The sequence below is a fragment of the Leuciscus leuciscus genome (genome assembly GCF_965113295.1).
Source record: "Leuciscus leuciscus genome assembly, chromosome: 1".
In the NCBI taxonomy this organism is placed as follows: Eukaryota; Metazoa; Chordata; class Actinopteri; order Cypriniformes; family Leuciscidae; genus Leuciscus; species Leuciscus leuciscus.
This window is the reverse complement of record NC_138725.1, coordinates 84,641,685-84,665,991: the sequence shown is the minus strand read 5'-3', so window position 1 is coordinate 84,665,991 and position 24,307 is coordinate 84,641,685. Positions and strand designations below refer to the sequence as shown.

Here is a 24,307-nt window from a genome sequence, read left to right as displayed (position 1 = left end):
ATGTTTATAAATAAAAGCTTGCACATGGATCCGCACGCCTCACGTCTTGTTCGCCCCGTTACAGAATACTCGGCCACACAAGGATCCAGCAACTTTTCAGATGGACATTTGTCAGGTATGGACACTACAAGACTATTGTTTGCCCTCAAACAAGGCCCACGATCACTGGAGAACCATATTAGAGAGTTTTTAGCCTTCGCTCATTATTCTGATTTACCGGACATTATCTTGATTGAGATTTTTTGTGATGGCATTAATCAACCATTGCAATCTCAGCTTAGACGTGAGGGTCCACGTTCATCACTGAGTGGCTTTTTTGATTTTGCTTTGACTGTTGGCTCACTATTCACTGTGGGTATCACGGATGAGGATCACGTCATGCCACCCATCAGGCCCATCGCCGGATCAGTATCTGGACGTCATAGACTAATGTCCAGCGTGATGGACCCACCGCTCATGTCAGCACGGAGGGCCAAGAAGATTAGCCGAACGGGGTCTCGTCCTGCCAAAACCACCGTTCCACAGTCTCTTTCCGTCGAAGTCCCAGCTGAGCCAGAGCTTCACGCCAGTCCAGCCGAGCCAGAGCTTCACGCCAGTCCAGCCGAGCTAGAGCTTCACGCCAGTCCAGCCGAGCTAGAGCTTCACGCCAGTCCAGCCGAGCTAGAGCTTCACGCCAGTCCAGCCGAGCCTGCACTTCACGCCAGTCCAGCCGAGCCCACACTTTACGGCAGATCTGCCGAAGCCAAGGCAGTATGCGTCGTGCCCGCCGCCCCTGAGACAGCAAGCGACATGCCCACCGATCCAGAGCCCTTTTTACCGTTGGTCCCGTTCAGCACAGAGCCCTCATCGCTGCCCAGCACAGAGCCCTCATCGCTGCCCAGCACAGAGCCCTCATCGCTGCCCAGCACAGAGCCCTCATCGCTGCCCAGCACAGAGCCCTCATCGCTGCCCAGCACAGAGCCCTCATCGCTGCCCAGCACAGAGCCCTCATCGCTGCCCAGCACAGAGCCCTCATCGCTGCCCAGCACAGAGCCCTCATCGCTGCCCAGCACAGAGCCCTCATCGCTGCCCAGCACAGAGCCCTCATCGCTGCCCAGCACAGAGCCCTCATCGCTGCCCAGCACAGAGCCCTCATCGCTGCCCAGCACAGAGCCCTCTTCGCTGCCCAGCACAGAGCCCTCATCGCTGCCCAGCACAGAGCCCTCTTCATCGCTGGTTCCGTCCAGCTCAGAGCCCTCTCCGCCGCTGGTCCTGCCCAGCTCAAAGCCCTCTCCGCCGCTGGTCCTGCCCAGCTCAAAGCCCTCTCCGCCGCTGGTCCTGCCCAGCTCAAAGCCCTCTTCGCCGCTGGTCCTGCCCAGCTCAAAGCCCTCTTCGCCGCTGGTCCTGCCCAGCTCAAAGCCCTCTTCGCCGCTGGTCCCGTCCAGCTCAGAGTCCTCTTCGCCGCTGGTCCTAACCAGCTCAAAGCCCTCGCCGCCGCTGGTCCCGTCAAGCTCAGAGACGCTTCACTTCACGTCTGCCGATCCAGAGACTGTTCACGTCACGTCTGCCGATCCAGAGATTGTTCACGTCACTTCTGCCGATCCAGAGACTGTTCACGTCACGTCTGCCGATCCAGAGACTGTTCACGTCACGTCTGCCCGTCAGGAGTCTCGTCCCGCCGAGCCTGAATCTGATCCTGATACTGAGCCTGAATCTGTTCCTCTTCTTCTTCCCCCGCCTGTGTCTTCGGACAAGATGGCCGACTCCACGCCTGTGTCTTCGGACAAGATGGCCGACTCCACGCCTGTGTCTTCGGACAAGATGGCCGACTCCACGCCTGTGTCTTCGGACAAGATGGCCGACTCCACGCCTGTGTCTTCGGACAAGATGGCCGACTCCACGCCTGTATCTTCGGACAAGATGGCCACCGCCGCTGAACTAGTGTCTCAGGACAAAATGGTCTCCGCCGAACCAGTGTCTCCGGACAAGATGGTCTCCGCCAAACCAGTGTCTCCGGACAAGATGGTCGCCGCCGCCGAGCAAGTGTCTCGGGACAAGATGGTCTCCGCCGAGCCAGTGTCCTCAGCAGAGTTACCCTCAGCAGAGATGGCTGCCGACATGCCTTTCCCTGAGCCGGCGTCTGTTCCAGTTCCTGAGCTGGAGCCAGTGTCTGTGTCTGTTCCAGTTCCTGAGCCAGAGCCAGAGCCAGTGTCTATGTCTGTGTCTGTGTCTGTGTCTGTGTCTGTTCCAGTTCCAGTTCCTGAGCCAGAGCCAGTGTCTGTGTCTGTTCCTGAACCTGAGTCGGTGGTGCCAGTTCCAGTGCCAGTTCCGGTGGTACCAGTTCCAGTGCCAGTTCCGGTGGTGCCAGTTCCAGTTCCAGTTCCTGAGCCGTTGGTGTCTGTTCCAGTTCCTCCGCCGTGGCCGCCCGAGGGGTCTTCACCGCCGTGGCCGCCCGAGGGGTCTTCAACGCCGTGGCCGCCCGAGGGGTCTTCACCGCCGTGGCTGCCCGAGGGAAAGTCTCCGCTCTGGTCACCCGATGGACTGTTGTCTCTGCCTTGGTCGTCCGATGGACTGTTGACTCCGCCCTGGCCGCCCGAGGGAAAGTCTCCGCCCTGGCCGCCCGAGGGAAAGTCTCCGCCCTGGCCGCCCGAGGGACAGTCTCCGCCCTGGCCGCCCGAGGGAAAGTCTCCGCCCAGGCCGCCTGAATGGTCGTCTCCGCCCTGGCCGCCTGAAGGTTCGGCTCCTCCTTGGCCGCCTGAATGGTCGTCTCCGCCCTAGCCGCCTGAAGGTTCGTCTCCCCCCTGGCCGCCTGAAGGGTTGTCTCCCCCCTGGTCGCCTGCACAGCCTGCTCCGCCCTGGTCGCCTGCACAGCCTGCTCCGACCTGGTCGCCTGCACAGCCTGCTCCACCCTGGTCACCTGCACAGCCTGATCCGCCCTGGCCTCCCATCCTGTCACAATCTCCAGGCTCTCTTCCGCTCCACAGGCCTGGCCCTCCAGCCCGCCCCCGGGTCCGCCTCCGCTCCACCGCCCTCCTGGATTGTATTGGAGCGTCTGGAAGCCACTCCTTGTGGGGGGGCTCTGTCACAAATCCGGTCTGTGGCCTTCTGCACGATAGCCACCAGAGGTCGCTTCTCCATCATATTGACTCACACCACACCGCACACTGGACTGCATTTCCCATCATCCATTGCACGGACGACACACACAGCTGATTACACTAATCACGCTCCCAGCTGAGAACTCTCTCACAATCACTATCACCCAATCACACACTCTTTATAAGCCTTGGACTTTCTCTCTGTGATCGCCGAGTATTGTATAGCGCATATCATAGTGATAGCTACTCTACGGAGCCCACGCAGTTGTTTTAAGTCTTGCCTTGCCTGTTTTCTCGTGTTTTGATATCTGCCTGTGTTTCCTGGATTTACCCTTTGCCTTGCCCTTCGGACTCTGTTTGCCCCTCGTTTGGATCATTGCTTGTGTACCTGGATTATCTCTCTGCCTTGCCCTGTTGGATATTGTTCACCGATCGTAGACCCACGCTTACCCTAGGATCTCTCTTGTGTCTTGCCTGTACCATACCTGTTTACCGTTGTCTGACCTTTGCCTGTTTACCATGTTTATAAATAAAAGCTTGCACATGGATCCGCACGCCTCACGTCTTGTTCGCCCCGTTACACTATCACTCTCTCTCCTCTCCACTATAACTGGTGTGTGGTGAGTGCACTGGGGCCGTTGTACTGTGGCTGCTGTCACATCATCCAAGTGGTTGAGGAGAGATCCCCTGATATGATTGTAAAGTGCTTTGGGTGTAAAGTAGTACATATGAAAGTGCTATATAAATGCCTCATTCTATTCTATTCTATTCTGTAAAAATATCGACCAGAGAGGATGCTGGCTGAAATATTTTCAGAGTTAAGATGAGTTTAACTGTCTTTTTAAACCAGGGATAAAATATAGCATAGATCAGAGGATTCAGAGATGTGTTTATGTACCAAATCCATTTTACAATAGCTATGACTATTTCAGAGTTTACCGTCATATAACAGGTATAATATGGAACATAGCTAAGCACATAAATTACCACAATGATTCCTAATGTCAGAGTAGCTTTACTCTCAGATTTCCTCTTCACTGAACCTTCTGTTACACATTTACCACCCTTCATCAGAGAGTTTATAACTTTCACATGCTGCAGTACTACATAGAAAATCCTCATATATAAAGTTAGGCATATGGTAAATGGAAAAATAAAAGTTTTAAATATAATTCTTTTGAAGCATTGGTGCTTAATGTGAAAATATATAGTGTAAACGATAAATCACGTTTGAGATTTGTGCTGGCTACTGTATACAGGCCACCAGGGCACCATACAGACTTTATCAAAGAATTTGCGGACTTTCTATCAGAATTAATATTGACTGCAGATAAAGTACTAATTGTTGGTGATTTTAATATACACATCGATAATGAAAAAGATGCATTGGGATTGGCATTTAAAGACATTGTAAATTCAATTGGAGTTAGACAACACGTGTCAGGACCTACTCATCGTCGTAATCATACTCTAGATCTAATATTATCACATGGAATAGATGTTGATGCCGTTGAAATTCTGCAGCAGAGCGATGACATCTCAGATCATTACCTAGTCTCGTGTAATTTGCATTTAGCCAAGGCTGCAAAGCCGACTCCGTGTTACAAATATGTGAGACCTATCACTTCTGCCACTAAAGATTGCTTTAATAATAATCTTCCTAATCAGTTTCATCATCTCAGCATCTCAGATAGCTTAGAAGAACTAGATATTACAACAGAAACGTTTAACTCTCTCTTTTCCAGCACTTTAGACACAGTTGCTCCGTTGCGCTTAAAGAAGATTAAAGAAAATAGTCCAACGCCGTGGTACAACGAGCACACTCGGGCCCTTAAGAGAGCAGCCAGAAAAATGGAGCGCAACTGGAAGAAAACAAAACTAGAGGTATTTCGCATTTCATGGAAAGAGAGCTCGATTACTTACAGAGAGGCTTTAAAAGCTGCTAGATCTGCTTATTTTTCAACCCTATTAGAAGAAAATAAACATAATCCTAGGTAATTATTTGAAACGGTGGCTAAACTAACGAAAAATAAAGCTTCAAGCACCGAAGTTTCCAAGCAACACAGCAGTAATGACTTTATGAACTTCTTCACTTATAAGATTGATAATATCAGGGACAAAATTATAACTATGCAACCGTCTACTACAGTATCACACCAGGCAGTGCATTGTAGTCTCCCTGAGGAAAAATTTGATTCATTCGTTGCTATAGGAGAGGAAGAATTTACTAAACTCATTAAATCATCTAAATCTACAACATGTATGTTAGACCCTATACCGACTAAGCTACTGAAAGAAATACTTCCAGAGGTCATAGATCCTCTTCTTAATATCATTAATTCGTCTTTGTCTCTAGGATACGTACCAAAAAACTTTAAGCTGGCTATGATTAAACCGCTTGTTAAAAAAACGCAACTTGATCCTACAGAATTAGTCAATTACAGGCCGATCTCGAATCTACCTTTTCTGTCAAAGATATTAGAAAAGGCAGTATCCTCACAACTGTGTTCCTTTCTTGAAAGAAATGATATCTGCGAGGATTTCCAGTCAGGATTTAGACCATAGTACCGAAACAGCTCTCGTTAGAGTCACAAATGATCTGCTCTTATCATCCGATCGTGGTTGTATCTCTCTATTAGTGTTACTCGATCTTAGTGCTGCATTTGACACTATCGACCACAACATTCTTTTAAATAGATTAGAACATTATGTTGGCATTACGGGAAATGCACTAGCATGGTTTAAATCATACTTATCGGACCGTTATCAGTTTGTAGCAGTAAATGATGAGATGTCTCATCGATCACAAGTTCAGTATGGCGTACCACAAGGCTCAGTACTAGGACCGCTGCTGTTCACTCTGTACATGCTACCCTTAGGAGATATCATTAGGAAACATGGCATTAGCTTTCACTGTTATGCCGATGATACTCAGCTCTATATTTCTTCAAAACCTAACGAAACTTATCAATTCACAAAATTAACGGAATGCATAGCGGATATAAAAAATTGGATGACTTGTAATTTCCTACTTCTAAATTCTGAAAAAACAGAGTTTCTAATTATTGGACAAAAAACTTCCTCACGTAATAATCTAGAATACTGTCTAACACTTGATGGCTGCTCTGTTAAGTCTTCGTCGTCGGTTAGGAACCTGGGTGTGTGTGTGTGTGTGTGTGTGTGTGTGTGTGTGTGTGTGTGTGTGTGTGTGTGTGTGTGTGTGTGTGTGCTCTTTGATACCAATCTTTCATTTGAAAGTCACTTGTCTAGTATCTGTAAAACTGCATTTTTCCATCTTAAAAATATATCTTAATTACGCCATATGCTCTCATTGACAAATGCGGAACAATTAGTTCATGCGTTCACGACCTCAAGGCTAGATTATTGTAATGCTCTACTGGGTGGTTGCCCTGCACGCTTAATAAACAAACTACAGCTAGTTCAAAACGCAGCAGCTCGAGTTCTTACCAGAACCAGGAAGTATGACCATATTAGCCCAGTTCTGTCAAAACTGCACTGGCTCCCTATTAAACGTCGCATCAATTTTAAAATATTGCTGATCACTTACAAAGCACTAAATGGTTTAGCTCCGCAGTACTTGAGCGAGCTCTTAACGCATTATAGTCCGTCACGTCTATTGCGATCTCAAAATTCCGGCCAGTTGATAATACCTAGAATATCAAAATCGACTGCTGGCGGACGATCCTTTTCCTATTTAGCACCAAAACTCTGGAACAGTCTTCCTACCATTGTCCGGGAAGCAGACACACTCTGTCAGTTCAAAGCCAGATTAAAGACACATCTCTTTGACCTAGCTTTCACATAATACATTATAGACTTCTATAATTTAATGTTAGGCTGCATATATTAGGTCAGCCGGAACCGGGAACACTTCCCAAAAATCCTGATGTACTCGTTACATCATGAGAAGAATGGCATCTACGCTAATTTTAGTGTCTGTGTTTATCCCGAGGTTTTCCTGCAGCCTGCCGGATCCAGGCCGTATCCAGATCTGACGAAGGACCTTCGCCTGGACCCGATGTCAACGCAGTGCTGAAGTGCCAACTAGTCTCTCCCTATGGAGGATCCCACTACCACTTTACAGATAAGGCGTTGTCGGGAAAATCCGTTTCGCGTTCCTACCCCAAAGCAACAAAATAAAATAAAATTCTTTATCAAAATTTATAAGGAAAGACAAGTACTTTGTTTAGGCTTGGCTTGTAGGGAATTCCAAACCTGCGTATATTCAAACACACATAACTATAGAACCCATTCTAAATGCGCATGTGAACGCCATCAGCGTTTCTCACATCTTCGCGTTAAAGTCTGTGTAGAGAGAATGGTGTCGTCTTAGCGGCCCCTAATTTAATAACAAATGATCATTGCGACGGAAGCAAATCAATCAAAACTAACTTTAGATGGAAATAACTTAACTCTGCTGTAAAGCCGAAACAATCTCTGTTACCTTAAATTATACGCTTATCTCTGTAAAGCTGCTTTGGAACAATCTACATTGTTAAAAGCGCTATATAAATGAAGATGACTTGACTTGACAACTGTAGAATAAACCCGCAGCAATCCTCCGCCTCGCCGCAGTATGTCGCTGCTCGGGCCATGGGACTGGCATAGGCAGCAGATGAAGAAGTGGTGGGTGGTGGAGGAAGTGCATGACGAACGGCGTTCACCGGGAAGCAGACACACTCTGTCAGTTCAAAGCTAGACTAAACACACATCTCTTTGACCTAGCATACACATAACACATTATAGACTTCTATAATTCAATGTTAGGCTGCATAGATTAGGTCAGCCGGAACCGGGAACTCTTCCCATACTGTACATCCTGATGTACTCGTTACATCATTTAGTCTCTCTGTTTATCCCGAGGTTTACTGCAGTCCGCCAGATCCAGGCTGTATCCAGATCTGATGAAGGACCTGCGCCTGGACACGACGACAACGCAGTCCTGAAATGTCAACTAGGCTCTTCCCTGTGAAGGGAATTTCCTATTATCAATGTAAAGCTGCTTTGGAACAATCTACATGGTTAAAAGCGCTATATAAATGAAGATGACTTGACTTGACCAATTCAGCGAATGGATCCGTGTTAGCGGTGCTCGTGCTCTGCATTTTGTTGGTCCGGTCTTCTGTCACATCCATAAGAAGGCAGACAAGGTAGAGTGTAACAAACAAACAAACAAACTTTATTAAAGTGCAGAGTGAGCGATTTGTGTGATGAGTGAGCGGAATTGAATCCTTTTTATTACACATATGTTCAATTCAATAGCTTTTTCACTGTTCAGTATAAAGATTATTTCACCATTTTTGATAATGTGTTCTGTATATGGGACAGTTATTGCCCACTTATTACATTGCAGTAGTCAATTTACAGGGTAAACTGGGAGGATTATGGACAGCTCAAGCATTCTTGAATTCCAATGGATGACATAACCCCTCTATTTCTGGACCCCATTCCTAATTCACAGAAATCATCTTAACCACACCAAATTACCCTTCAGATGAGTTCCAGGAGCTGCTCAAAGGAAGAGTGATCTACAGTGGCCTGTTCAGTTCAGTTCAGTTCCACCTGTGCTTTGCTTTCATGTGGAAATACTAAACAATACCAAAACAGCGAAGAAATGAAGCAAAAAAATAAAACAAAAAAGTATTAAGATTTGAAAAGTGTAAGAGAATTCTAATCTGGACTGAAGAAATTAATTACATTTCAAAGCTAATGTTCAACTTTAAAATAATTTATAATTAATAAATAAATAAATAAATAAAACGTTTGTATGTTACATCATCAGTGGGCAGTAGATGGGTGGGCCGTCTGATCCAGCCACTGTATAAAGTGAGCAGAACAAATAAAGAGAGCAGAACAAACTCCTAACATGAGGAGACTCACTCATGGCTAATGAGACAGAGGATCATGAGACTCTTTACTGCTTTCCTGACATCAACTCATCATGTATCAAGATATTTGAATACTCTAGACATGAATACATTATTATGTATGTGGTTTTTTCATTGCTGTCAGCATGGACTGTGTTTCTGAACCTGCTGGTGATCATCTCTATCTCTCACTTCAAGAAGCTTCACACTCCAACAAACCTGATTATTCTCTCTCTGGCTGTGGCCGACATGCTTTTTGGACTTATTGTGATGCCCGTAGAGGCCATCATACAGATTGAGGCTCAGTGTTGGTACTTTGGAGAAACTTTCTGTAGTCTGTATATTATAGCCATTGGATCGCTCTCCACAGCAGCTCTCAGTAGTTTAGTTTTAATTGCTGTCGATCGTTATGTGGCTGTGTGTTACCCTTTACACTACCCACAGAAAATAACCACAACTAAAACTGTAATAAGCATCTGTCTGAGCTGGGCTTTTTCATTATCTTATGCTCTTTCAGTTGTAATTGTGGTTAAATATTTTAACATTAATTCATCCACAGCCGACGTGTGTTATGGAGATTGTGCTCTTAGTGGGGGAATTACCATGTTTATCGCTGATGCGTTAATTACTTTTATTTTTCCATGTATCATATGCCTAACTTTATATTTGATGATTTTCTATGTAGTACTTCAGCATGTGAAAGTCATAAACTCTCAGATGAAGGGTGGTAAATGTGTAACAGAAGGTTCATTGAAGAGGAAATCTGAGAGTAAAGCTGTTCTAATATTAGGAATCATTGTGGTAGTTTATATGATTGGCTATGTTCCATACTATACCTGTGAAATATTGGTAAACTCTAACATAGCCAGAGCTGTTATAACATGGATGTGGAACATAAACCCATCTCTGGATCCTCTGATCTATGCTATATTTTATCCCTGGTTTAAAAAGACAGTTAAACACATCTTAACTCTGAAAATATTTCAGCCAGGATCCTCTCTGGTCGATATTTTAGAGAATAGAATAGAATGAGGCATTTATATAGCACTTTTATGATTATCTTTGTAGGATTTATATTTGTATTTACACTACATGTATCTTTATTTTATTTCAGAGAGTATGTTTTCTGCATTTCATGTTCAATTTGAACAATTTCTTAAAACTGAAATTAGTTCATAAATTGTATTAAATTAGCTCATTAAATAAACTAAATGGTAAATGTAGATATTGTGTGCTTTATGCTTAATCACTTTCATCAGTCATGTTGCATCTGTGTTATCTATCAAAAACATAAAGACAAAAAAGGGACAGTCATACAGAACTAAACTCGGTAAAAAAAATGATGTCCTCCAACTTTCAACTGCTTTTATTTCCAGAAAATGTCTTAATGTATAAATATTGGTATGAACATAAAAAGATTCAACAACATAAACATAAACTAAACAAGTTCCGCAGACATTTGATGAAAAGAAATGGAACAATGAGTCCCTGAACAATATGAAAGTAAGCAGTCATATCTGGTGTAGCCAGGAGCTGCTGTAAGTCCCACAGATCATCCTCATGGTCTGTAGCAGACTGGCCTTTTCTTACTGTGAGATGTTAGTTAGTTAGTTAGATGCCTTTATTAATCCCCACAGAGGAAATTCAGATGTCCAGCAGCATATAGTGTGTGTTGTCTACAAACAAGCATTCTCACTACAATACACTCATAAAAACACAGAAAGTAACAGTTAAAAAAAGTGAATGACAAAACAAGCTACTACTATCATTAGTAGTAAATAATTAATGCACTTCAAACAGGTCCATTATGTAGTCTTATGGCGGTCGACAAATGACCTCCTAAACCTCTCAGTTCTCCTCATTCTTTCCTCCACCAAATCTCCTACAGAGTCCACCCTCCTCCCCAACACTGACACACACTTCCTGACCAGTTTATCAAGATGTTACCCCACTCTTCCACCAGGGCTCTCAAAGTTCTCAAACATGGTTCCTGGATTAGAAATCACAGTTTGTGTGTGTGTGTCCTGGTAAACTCAAACGTTCCCACAAAGATAGTAATATCAGAAATGTCTGAACTTGAGGAAACTTTTTTTATGGTCCCCATGAAAACAGAAAACATGTTATAAATTATACTAAATTATGTTTTTTTGAAAATGTAAATTTTCTGTGAGGGTTGTGTTTAGAGGTAAGGTTAGGTTCAGTCTATGTCCCCATAAAATATGGACACCCAATATGAGTGGTGTATATACAGTATTCAATCATTCACACACACACACACACACACACACACACACACACACACACACACACACACACACACACACACACACACACACACACACACACACACACACACACACACACACACACACACACACACACACACACACACACACACACACACACACACACACACACACACACACACACACACACACACACACACACACACACACACACACACACACACACACACACACACACACACACACACACACACACACACACACACACACACACACACACACACACACACACACACACACACACACACACACACACACACACACACACACACACACACACACACACACACACACACACACACACACACACACACACACACACACACACACACACACACACACACACACACACACACACACACACACACACACACTCTCTCTCACACACACACACACACACAAACACACACACACACACACACCTGCCTTGATTAGCCCAAAAGGACCATGCCCAAAATAACCCAGGCTAAACAGCCCAAGGTTAAATTGCCCGTTCATGAACACCCCAGACATCCCTAACCCTAATTAACTAAATAAACATAAGATATTATACATTGCCACATCTGCATTTTCATCATTGAGTTCATTCTGCCATCGATGCCAGGCAGGTTGACCTTTTGACCTTCCGGGCTCGTAGGTGATCCTCGGGACCTGAAATGATACCTCACGAGTTCACACTTACAAAAAAGTTCGATAGAATAAATGTTATGCATATTTGGCGTGCTGTCCACGGAGAGGGCTCCGAGCTCGGATATTGGGCCCGAACCCAGAGTACTCCCCACGTATTGCTGGTTATATATACAGTATATATATATATATATATATATATATATATATATATATATATATATATATATATATATATATATATATATATATATATATATATTTATTTATGTATGTTTTAATCAAAGGCCTATTTTTTATTCCAAAATAAAATAATAGAGATACTAAAATATTTGCAAGCCTATTTTGCAAGCAAAATTAAATTGGAGACCTTCTCGTGAAAGGAATCCAAAAACAACAGATTCCCTTAACTGGAGCATCCAGCGTTATCCAGCCTAACTAAAGAAATCACAAAAACAATCAGAGCGGATAATTATGCGTGCAAGCACCTAAATTGGGGCCTGAAAACACCAGACAACATAACAAGGGGAGAAAAAAAATCTCTGCTAGAATTACAAAGAAATGGGAATATTATTATAAAACCAGCTGATGAATTCAACTGAATGCAAAGGGGAATTGCACCTAGTTGGCAGTGAAGGAACACTATTGCAAACTAGAGAGAGCCATATGTATACATCCACAAAGTAGAATTTTAGAAATTTACACATTATGATGTATAGTACAAACATGTAGAATGGGTGAAAAGTGCAATACCAGTGAGTGTACACAAGATGGCAGTCTATGTCCATTTATCAAAGTGATCACTCTTCAAAAAGAAAGAACAAAACAATGTAAACACAAACAATTAACACACACACACACACACACACACACACACACACACACACACACACACACACACACAAGTAATGTAGAACAAGATAGTCAAATTAACTACACTGCATTCACATGTACAGTTTGTTCTTACTAAGATTATGTTGGAACAGCTCAACATCATATAATGTATAATTTTGGTCTCATAATAAAAAAAAATTAAAATTATATATATATATATATATATATATATATATATATATATATATATATATATATATATATATATATATATATATATATATACATACATATATTTCCAATAAACCAGTAAAACTCATGTGATGACATTAGTTCATTCATACTTATTTTTAATATGAGTAAATCAAAAAACAAAAACCTAGATGAACTCTGAGCTATGAAAACGCATCATTTTGAAAACGTTGAGGTCTTTTTAAAGTCACACAACATACCTTCAGTCAATGAGCTGACTCCCTGATCAGTGTCCTGACTACTGAACCATGGGGCTGATTGAGACTCACCCCTCGCCTTTGAAAGCAGCCAGACCAAGTGTATGTGTTCAGATGTCAAACGTCAAACTTGCACCCCATAACTACATGATCCTGTATGATTTATGGAACCTTTATGTGGCTGCTAATTTGACTTAAAAGCCGGCAGCTGAGGCTCACTGTCAGAGGAGAAACGTGCACACCTGTGTAAGAGGAGCTATCCCTGGTCCTGAACATCACTGGGTGTGATAGATGGCGCTCTCCATGGTTCTGGATGTGGTTGTGCTGCTTTGTGCAGGACCATTATGCTACCACAATACAGACAGATATGAATCTATATTGGGATTGTAGATTGTAGCAATGTTTATACACACAAAGAACAAAAACATTCAAAGTATTCACACTGTTTACACATCCAACTTTGATCCCATTTCATCTCTATCTTGTCTCAGATATAAATTCTTAATATCAAACTGGGTAAAATAATGACTAATGACAAAAGCAAACTTGTTGAACATATGTTTATTAAAATACAAAGCTTAACGTCAACAATAATGACAAACAATTAACTAGTGTGCAAAATGGAGTATATTAATCATGTATAAAAACTTCAGTCAAAATGTATGCATTTTAAGAACAACGAACAATTAACTAGTGTGCAAAATGGAGTATATTAATCATGTATAAAAACTTCAGTCAAAATGTATGCATTTTAAGAACAACGAACAATTAACTAGTGTGCAAAATGGAGTATATTAATCATGTATAAAAACTTCAGTCAACATATATGCATTTTAAGAACAACAAACAATTAACTAGTGTGCAAAATGGAGTGTACTAAAGTGTCAGGGTGTTACGTTTTTGACGCTCGAACACTAGAAACTTTGGTTTAATTTTTTTTTCTCCTGCTCCACAACCAGCTCACTTCTTCTCCTTCTCTTCAAAGTGGTCTTGATTCTCTCGCCGATGTACGCCTGAAAATCCTTGGTCCCCCGAGGGCTCCAGCCAGGACTCCAGACTCCGTGTCTCTCACCAGCTCCTTTTATGACTTCTGCCTTGTCTGCGAGGCCCTTGGTGTCTGGATAAAACATAAAAATAAATATTCAAACAAACAGGTTAACACCCAATTATTTATACATTTAGCCTCAGCGTACAAGGGAAAGGAAAATGTAAACATACCAGTAATGTTCAGCCTGTCCATTTGGAGATTGAAGAATGCAGCCTGGAGTCCTGTAAGTTTCTCCTGTCGTGTGTGTCTCAGTCTCATGAAGGGCTTTATTTTGGCAGCAAGTTCGGGTTCCAGATCCTCTGGAGACTGGGCCAGTTTGCGCTTGTGCATAGCGGGGGGCTGTCTCTGAAGTCCAGAGGAACCGGCCTGGGCGAGAGGTAAACTCTGAAGGTCAAGGGAGATCTCCGTGTCGCGTCCCACATCCGGAATCTGGGTGGAGGAAAGGGCTTCATCTCGTTCTGGGTTCTGGTCAGAGCTGGATTCAAAGGACGTTGCTGTGGTCAACACCGCACACTGACTCGGGCCGATCTGAGACGGAGAGGTTGCACTCTGAAGGTCCAGGAAGATCTCAATGTCGTGTCCCACATCCGAAACCTGGGTGGAGGAAAGTGCTTCATCTCGTTCTGGGTTCTGGTCAGAGCTGGATTCAAAGGACGTTGCTGTGGTCAACACCGCACGCTGACCAGGGCTGATCGGAGACGGAGAGGTTGCACTCTGAAGGTCCAGGAAGATCTCAATGTCGCGTCCCACATCCAAAACCTGGGTGGAGTAAAGTGCTTCATCTCGTTCTAAGGTCTGGTCAGAGCTGGATTCAAAGGACGTTGCTGTGGTCAACACCGCACGCTGACCAGGGCTGATCGGAGATGAAGAAGCCACACTCTGAAGGTCCAGGAAGATCTCCGTGTCTTGTCCCACATCTGTCACCTGGGTGGAGGAAAGTGCTTCAGCTCTTCTCAAAAGGCCAAGAGCACGGCGTGTCGGCGTGCTCGCTTCAAAAGAAGGCACCGTGTTGCGGACCTCCGCTTCTATCACAGTGATCCTCGAAGCCAGAATGTTGAGTATACTGTCCACCGCGTCCATCCTCTTGGTCACAGATTCCCCAACGGCCTTCACCATTTCAACAACACCACGTTTAGCAGAATTGCAGTTTTCCTCCAGCAGCTGGAGGTCAGATGTTACCTTTGCCTCTAGCCTCTCTCTGTAGAAATTCAGCTCCTCCGTCAAGATGGACTCCTTGAAGGCTTTTAAATCCTCGTGCACCTTGGTCTGAGAAGAAAACAGAGATTCTCTTATGGCCTTCAGCTGCTGGAGAAAAAAGTCCCTCATAGTGTCGAGCCTTAAGCACAGCTCCTCCTCCATGCTGAGGACATCTTCTCCATCATCATCAACGTCGTCCTGCACATTTTCAGATGGCCGCTCACCCTCTGACATCTTGGTCTGAAAAACAGAGACATGCGAATGTTTTGAGAACGCTAAACAAATAAAAATAAAAACGTATGCGCTCACGCTTAGACATAATAATCATCATTTGACCTGAATCACAAAACTCACTTAGAGCCTAATCTCTGACTTTTATTGTTTATGTCAGCACTTTGAATCTACAGCATACGAACTGGAATTTTCAGCATATTCCAAAGGATTTCTTAAAAGTTGTTCTGATAATATATATATATATATATATATATATATATATATATATATATATATATATATATATATATATATATATATATATATAATCTTTATAGTTTAGGCACAAACAGACATAAAGAATCAGTGTATTAATCTCAACAATGGTGACAAAATAAATGAATAAGACCATTCAGATCGTAATTTATTCATACTGTAATGCACGATGGGAACCATCAATGAGTTTTTTTGATTGGTGGCACCCAGAATGCACTGCAATATGCTTTTTTATTGTCACCATTGTTGAGATTCAAAGGTTGAATCTTGATGTCTGTGTGTCAAACTATTATCATTTCAAAATCTAATGAACGCAACTTTTTAGCAAGCAAGCAACTTTATTTATATAGCACATTTTCAAACAACAGACGTTGCCCCAGAGTGCTTTACAAAATAATAACATGAAAGTCATACAACAAAACAAACATACTTTATTCAAAAGCTAAAGAAAATAAATACGTTTTTAAATAAGACTTAAAAGTTGTAATCGATGGAGCTGACCTCACATGGAATGGGAGACTATTCCAGAGTTTGGGACCTACCACGGAAAAAGCACAATCTCCTTTTGAATTTTAAATTACAACGAGGTACCTTTAAAAGTCGTTGATCGGAGGACCTGAGAACTCTAAAAGGAGAGTAAGGAACTATAAGATCACTGATGTACTGGGGGGCAAGGCCTGACAATGCCTTGTAAACAAACAAAATAATTTTAAAATCAATCCTAAATTTGACCGGAAGCCAATGTAGGGATTGCAGTACCGGAGTAATATGTTCTCTCGTTCTAGAAATATGTTCACTCTTTTTAGAAATGTTTTGGATTTTATATAGAAAATTCCAAACATCTTATATGAAGTAGAATCACCAGGCTGCTGTACATAACTCTCCAAGTGAGTTTAGTGATTCAGGTCAAATGATAATAGCGTGAAAACATCACCAACACCACCTGATCACCTTTTCTCTTTGTTCATCTGGCAGTTAGTTACAAAAGCCAATCAAAAAAGGGCAAACACTGACCACCATGGTGAATTAAAAATTGATTGTGTCCTTCTGCTGGTTAACATCAGGTGTCTTCAATAATGATCAGTCATCACTCAATTAATCACTATAATTATCTCATTCATTTTAACACTCTTCGGCATAACACCCACGTGTTCACACTCTTGAGTGTGGAGTCAAATAAACTCCCAGCAAAGTTCATTTAACACTGGAGTTTTTACTGTGCAGGATAACATTCTCTAAAAACATCCTCAAAATGTTGCAGTTTTAAAACGTTATATCTTAGTTTACATTTAACCTTATAGAAACATTATTTGAAATTAGAAATCATCCTTAACAAATTCTTTGAACATTACAGTCAAATGTTAACTTTAAAACATTAACCAAACTTGGAGGGAACGTTAGCCAAAGTTCTGAGAACGTTCCCTGCTAGCAGGAGATGGGAATATATGATGTTAATGACAGCACCATGGCTCTTTTTCTGATTTCTCAAAATGACAGTGTTACAACTATACGATATTAATGGGTACTCACAGGATGGAGGATTTCCTCATCGTCAGAGATCAGCATGATGTCTAGGCAAACAGAAAAATACACATGAATTTTTATTTTATTTATAACACAGATAAAAAAAATAAATAAAAAAAAGTTGCAGATCTGCGTTGTTTCATTATTCAAACAATTTCTAGTAGGCTGCTGTTAAGAAACTCTGTTAGTTAGTTGATTTTGCCCCATATTATGGTTTCACATTCAATCAAGTTATGTGTTGATTTTTGATGCTGATCCCTGATTTCTCTATAAAGTTGGTTTTAAACAATGTTGAACATACGCACACACGCGCGCACAGAAAAATGCGCGAACAAACGCGCACTAACATAATGATCGACCATTTACTTCAGTGTATAATTTAACTGTCTATACTTCAAAAAACGAACGCTTTATTTAATCCTTTTGAAGTATCTTTTAGTCAGTAAAAGTGTATTAGTAATGCAAAAACTTTAAGAACAGACACAAAATGATCGACCATTTACCTCAGTGTAAAAAATTAACTTTCTATACTTCAATAAACGAACGCTTTATTAAATCCTTTGAAGTATCTTTTAGTCAGTAAAAGTGTAATGCAAAAACTTTAAGAACAGACACAAAATGATCGACCATTTACCTCAGTGTAAAAAATTAACTTTCTATACTTCAAAAAACGAACGCTTTATTTAATCCTTTTGAAGTATCTTTTAGTCAGTAAAAGTGTATTAGTAATGCAAAAACTTTAAGAACAGACACAAAATGATCGACCATTTACCTCAGTGTAAAAAATTAACTTTCTATACTTCAATAAACGAACGCTTTATTAAATCCTTTGAAGTATCTTTTAGTCAGTAAAAGTGTAATGCAAAAACTTTAAGAACAGACACAAAATGATCGACCATTTACCTCAGTGTAAAAAATTAACTTTCTATACTTCAATAAACGAACGCTTTATTAAATCCTTTGAAGTATCTTTTAGTCAGTAAAAGTGTAATGCAAAAACTTTAAGAACAGACACAAAATGATCGACCATTTACCTCAGTGTAAAAAATTAACTTTCTATACTTCAATAAACGAACGCTTTATTAAATCCTTTGAAGTATCTTTTAGTCAGTAAAAGTGTAATGCAAAAACTTTAAGAACAGACACAAAATGATCGACCATTTACCTCAGTGTAAAAAATTAACTTTCTATACTTCAAAAAACGAACGCTTTATTTAATCCTTTTGAAGTATCTTTTAGTCAGTAAAAGTGTATTAGTAATGCAAAAACTTTAAGAACAGACACAAAATGATCGACCATTTACCTCAGTGTAAAAAATTAACTTTCTATACTTCAATAAACGAACGCTTTATTAAATCCTTTGAAGTATCTTTTAGTCAGTAAAAGTGTAATGCAAAAACTTTAAGAACAGACACAAAATGATCGACCATTTACCTCAGTGTAAAAAATTAACTTTCTATACTTCAATAAACGAACGCTTTATTAAATCCTTTGAAGTATCTTTTAGTCAGTAAAAGTGTAATGCAAAAACTTTAAGAACAGACACAAAATGATCGACCATTTACCTCAGTGTAAAAAATTAACTTTCTATACTTCAATAAACGAACGCTTTATTAAATCCTTTGAAGTATCTTTTAGTCAGTAAAAGTGTAATGCAAAAACTTTAAGAACAGACACAAAATGATCGACCATTTACCTCAGTGTAAAAAATTAACTTTCTATACTTCAATAAACGAACGCTTTATTAAATCCTTTGAAGTATCTTTTAGTCAGTAAAAGTGTAATGCAAAAACTTTAAGAACAGACACAAAATGATCGACCATTTACCTCAGTGTAAAAAATTAACTTTCTATACTTCAATAAACGAACGCTTTATTAAATCCTTTGAAGTATCTTTTAGTCAGTAAAAGTGTAATGCAAAAACTTTAAGAACAGACACAAAATGATCGACCATTTACCTCAGTGTAAAAAATTAACTTTCTATACTTCAATAAACGAACGCTTTATTAAATCCTTTGAAGTATCTTTTAGTCAGTAAAAGTGTAATGCAAAAACTTTAAGAACAGACACAAAATGATCGACCATTTACCTCAGTGTAAAAAATTTACTTTCTATACTTCAATAAACGAACGCTTTATTAAATCCTTTGAAGTATCTTTTAGTCAGTAAAAGTGTAATGCAAAAACTTCAAGAACAGACACAAAATGATCGACCATTTACCTCAGTGTAAAAATTTACTTTCTATACTTCAATAAACGAACGCTTTATTAAATCCTTTGAAGTATCTTTTAGTCAGTAAAAGTGTAATGCAAAAACTATAATAACAGACAAAAAGTTATATTTTATAAATGTCAAAATAAAAAGTTTTTATTGTATTTCACCTGATTCTCCTGTGGCTTCCATGTTTTTGGATTGGGACAATTCTGACAGAATTCTGATGCACTCTGACAGCTCCGTTAGTCGAGCACAGTGAAACCACGCCCTCTTGATGTAAATCTAACCCCCAACCATAGAAAATTCACTTACACATGTGAGATCTGCGTGAAAGGCCAGGGCTGATTCAAATTTTTTTTCAAAAAACACTCACACACACTCACACACACACACACACACACACACACACACACACACACACACACACACACACACACACACACACACACACACACACACACACACACACAGTAAACTTTAAAAACGCAGTTTGAGAATGAATGCATCCATATGTGTTGGGTGCTATCCATGGTCCTGAACACTGGTTGCTGTCACGGATGGCTAATCATATCTAGCCCAAAAATAACACCAGCTCAATCAAGCCCTCTGGTGGAGAACAGTTTACATAACATGAGTTAAAACCTGCTAAGATTTCGCAAATGTTAGCAGAAAATCTGATTATTTTAACTATGCTTTAAGTAAACTGTTCTGTGAACTTTGACCTTTCAGACTGATCTATCTATCTATCTATCTATCTATCTATCTATCTATCTATCTATCTATCCATCTATCTATCTATCTATATCATTATCATGAGTTCAAAAATAAATATTGTTTACTAATAACCTTTATTAAAAAAACATGTGACTACATATTAAAAAGTCCATCAATTGAATCTACATAATTAAAATCACACTCTTTCATAATTCTTTTATAAATCCACGAATCAGTGCAAAGTTCGTGTGTGAATGCTAGATGGCAGTAGAGTTCTTGTTCTCTCTGTATCATTCTCCGGTGAATGATTCTGGTTTTCATGCCTAATCCTAACCCTAACCCTAACCCTAACCCTAACCTAACCCTAACCCTAACCCTAACCTAAACCTAACCCTAACCCTAACCCTAAATGGGTCAGGGGTCTGATTGGGCATTTCCTGTAACGGTACATGCACTAAAACCCAGCCTTCTGGGGGGAAGGGGGCATAGTGGGTGGACATACCTAAAACCTACCACACACAGGGGGGATATGGATGTAGGACTTGGGGTGGAGGGGTCACCGTAAACTAAATCTACCCTTGGCGGGAGGAATATTCACTAATTGCTAATAATTTATTTTTTTATTTTTTACTGGACGAGCCCGAGTCTTCTTGGCTCCATTATAGGGGGAGGGGTTTTCTGGGGACTTGTGTAGAGTGATGGAGAGATGGGGTTGGCCAAAACAGGAATACCACAGGGATGGTGTGTGGAAAAGAAGGTAGTATGAATAAGAAATAGCGGAAGGGGTGGATCAGTCTCATCAAAAACATGCGCCGGCCAGTGCATTCCTGCGGCTTCCCTAAACCAAACTGGGCAGCCCGGAGTGGCGGTCTGGGGGGAAGGCGTTGTCTTTTCACAACCCTCAAAAAAATAGCCAGTGCCTTCGGAAATGGGGGGACTGTGGCAAACTAAAGTATTGGGTTAGCGGGATAGGGGGAAGCTACGGCCAGAGGAGATTGGGGTTGGAATGAAGGTTTGGGGGATCGTGGGTGAGTATGGACGGGTGAGTAATCTAAAAAAAGGGGGAGGGGGATTTTTTTAGGGGAGGAAGAGGGTTGAAAGGGTTAAGTGTGATGTCTGTTGGGGTTGGTATTGACTTAGAGGTGACGGTTGGTAGAAGCTTGGTACTTCGGTATCCGCCAATCTGAACCTCGTGACACAGGCCCTTTTCGGGTGCCCCGGGATACCTTGCGGTGTTAACGAAGGGGTTGCTTGGGGAGGGAGGTAAGTATCCAACCCCTCTGGGTCCACTTGGACAGCACGCAGAGACGGTGGCCTTGGGTTGATAAGGCCGTAACTGGTACCCAATCTTCTATCGATGGTTAACATCAGAGGGTTAGATAAGTGGTTGAGGTTGTAGGGGATGGGGGGTACTTTGGGATTTATTTGGAATCAATTTGTGGGACACCCAACGATGGTATTTGCGTAGTTGTAAATGGTGAGTAGTTCATGGAGACGTTGGATGGTTAGACTTAGGGGTTGTTTGGAACACACACCCAGGATTGATCCCCTTGGGTGGGCCGCCTCAGAGGAGGGTGTATGGTGTTTAAAGAGCCGAAACACCTGATGATCCTGAGGTACACCACTGAGGATGTGTTCCTTGGATAGATGGGTCGGATGGACTGGATACTATTTTTTCCCGCTTTGTAGTAAGGAGCACACGGGGGGTGGATGGGTCAGGGGTCTGATTGGGCATTTCCTGTAACGGTACATGCACTAAAACCCAGCCTTCTGGGGGGAAGGGGGCATAGTGGGTGGACATACCTAAAACCTACCACACACAGGGGGGATATGGATGTAGGACTTGGGGTGGAGGGGTCACCGTAAACTAAATCTACCCTTGGCGGGAGGAATATTCACTAATTGCTAATAATTTATTTTTTTATTTTTTACCGGACGAGCCCGAGTCTTCTTGGCTCCATTATAGGGGGAGGGGTTTTCTGGGGACTTGTGTAGAGTGATGGAGAGATGGGGTTGGCCAAAACAGGAATACCACAGGGATGGTGTGTGGAAAAGAAGGTAGTATGAATAAGAAATAGCGGAAGGGGTGGATCAGTCTCATCAAAAACATGCGCCGGCCAGTGCATTCCTGCGGCTTCCCTAAACCAAACTGGGCAGCCCGGAGTGGCGGTCTGGGGGGAAGGCGTTGTCTTTTCACAATTCTAACCCTAACCCTAACCCTAACCCTAACCCTAACTCTTTGTAGTAAATGCCGCTCCATCTGAAAACAGGTGGTGGCGATTTACTACTAATCAAGGAACCGGCTTTACTGATGAGATGCGCATAACAATATCGCGATTTAAATCGCCCAGCCCTACTCACTAGACGTGGAAAGTCTGTATACTAACATTGAGACTCCTTTGGGATTGAGGGCAGTACGAGATTGTTTTGCCAGATTTCCCGATGCCTCTCGACCGGATGAGGCAATTTTGGAACGATTTGGGAAAGAGGTTTGCGCCAGCTTACGCGAATATATACATGGCCCAGTGGGAGGAGACTGTCTTTCCCAAATGCGAGGAGGTCCCTTTGTCCTACTTTCGGTTTCTAGACGATGTCTGGGGAGTGTGGGACCGGAGTCGACAGGGGTTCGAGACTTTTTTGGGGGTGTTAAATGCACATCACGCCTCGATTAAGGTGAAAGCCGTCATAAATGAGCAGGCCATAGAGTTCCTGGATACAATGGTGTACAAGGGGCCTGAGTTTCTTTCTACGGGACAGTTGGATTTCAAAATGTTCTTCAAAGAGACAGATACTCACGCTCTTTTGCACTATCGTAGCTACCACTCGAGACACACGTTTAGAGGTATAGTCTTATCTCAGCTCTTGAGGTTCAGGAGAATTTGTTCACGGGAAGAGAGTTTTCAGGAGGCCAAGTGCACGTTGTTCCGAGCTCTCAGAGCGAGAGGTTATTCTAGGTCACGGCTCAGAGCGATTTACAAAGAGCATTGCCGGTTGCAGACAAATCCGAAGCCCAGGCCTGCAGGGGAAGATAAGGTCTTGGTTCCGGCCATTTTTTCGTTCACGCCGGAGGCTGCCAGGCTCACCAGGGAGATCAGGGGCAGCTTTGCGGAAACATTGGCACACACCCCTGAGGGTCAGGATATTAAGCTTCTGGCAGCCTACAAGAGGAATACGAATTTGGGAGATCTGCTAGTCCATAGCAGGCTTCGCAAACCTAGGGAGAAACCGAGACCGTTGAAAAGAAAGAGACCTCGAACCATTAAAGTTTGGGGCCAGCCCAGGGCGTTCTTTCTTCCAAATATTCCGTTGGAGGCTAGGAATTGTATTTATGCGATTCAGTGTGGTCGGTGTGGCAAGCAATACGTCGGTCAGACCAAGAATTCAATCAAGGCTCGTCTTTACCAGCATAGGTATATCATTCGCAAAGGGTCCATGAACACAAGTAGGCGTTCACTGGTTGAGCACTTTCAGCGGCATGGGGTGCGGCGACTTACAATAAGGGGTCTGGAACATAACCCGAATTGGACCCTAAGTCAGAGATTATTCAAAGAGTTCGTTTGGATAGAGAGGTTGGGAACCAGGGTCCCAGATGGTCTGAATGAAAGGAGGGAACTTTCTGGGATCTAAGCGGGAATGTGGTCGGGTAGATCTTTAAATAGAATAGGTTTTTAATTAATAGAAAAGAACCATCAACAAGGGGCAGAATGTGATGATGAGGAGGAATCTGGGAAAACTGTCCTGGAAATTTCTCCTGTATCTGAGCCTCTTTTTAAGAAATGTAGATCCTTCTCAGGGAGGAGAAGAAGGGTTTGTCATTTTCGGTTAGGTAGGTCGATGAAATCGGGTCGAGCGAGACCGAGTATCACGAAAAAATCGATTTTTTTCTGTCGGAAAAATCGACTTTTTCTAATAGTGGAATTAGAGCCCAAGACAGCTCTTT

At 42.2% G+C, this 24,307-nt stretch overlaps 1 protein-coding gene and 1 pseudogene across 2 annotated transcripts in view; one reads left to right on the top strand and one right to left on the bottom strand.

The window, feature by feature from the left end:
• Nucleotides 1–3,842: 3,842 nt before the first annotated feature.
• Nucleotides 3,843–24,307, bottom strand: part of LOC309500288 (trace amine-associated receptor 13c-like) — a 248,844-nt pseudogene continuing 228,379 nt past the window's right edge. Inside the window, exon 3 of the transcript in view lies at nucleotides 3,843–4,251. The product of the transcript in view is annotated as a trace amine-associated receptor 13c-like (transcript). The remainder of the gene's footprint in view (nucleotides 4,252–24,307) is intronic.
• LOC309477072 (trace amine-associated receptor 13c-like) lies at nucleotides 8,951–9,997 on the top strand (the record flags this gene model as incomplete). Its single annotated transcript, XM_082140193.1, has 1 exon — nucleotides 8,951–9,997. The coding sequence occupies exon 1, from the start codon at nucleotides 8,981–8,983 to the stop codon at nucleotides 9,995–9,997; it is 1,017 nt and encodes a 338-aa protein (XP_081996319.1). The 5' UTR covers nucleotides 8,951–8,980.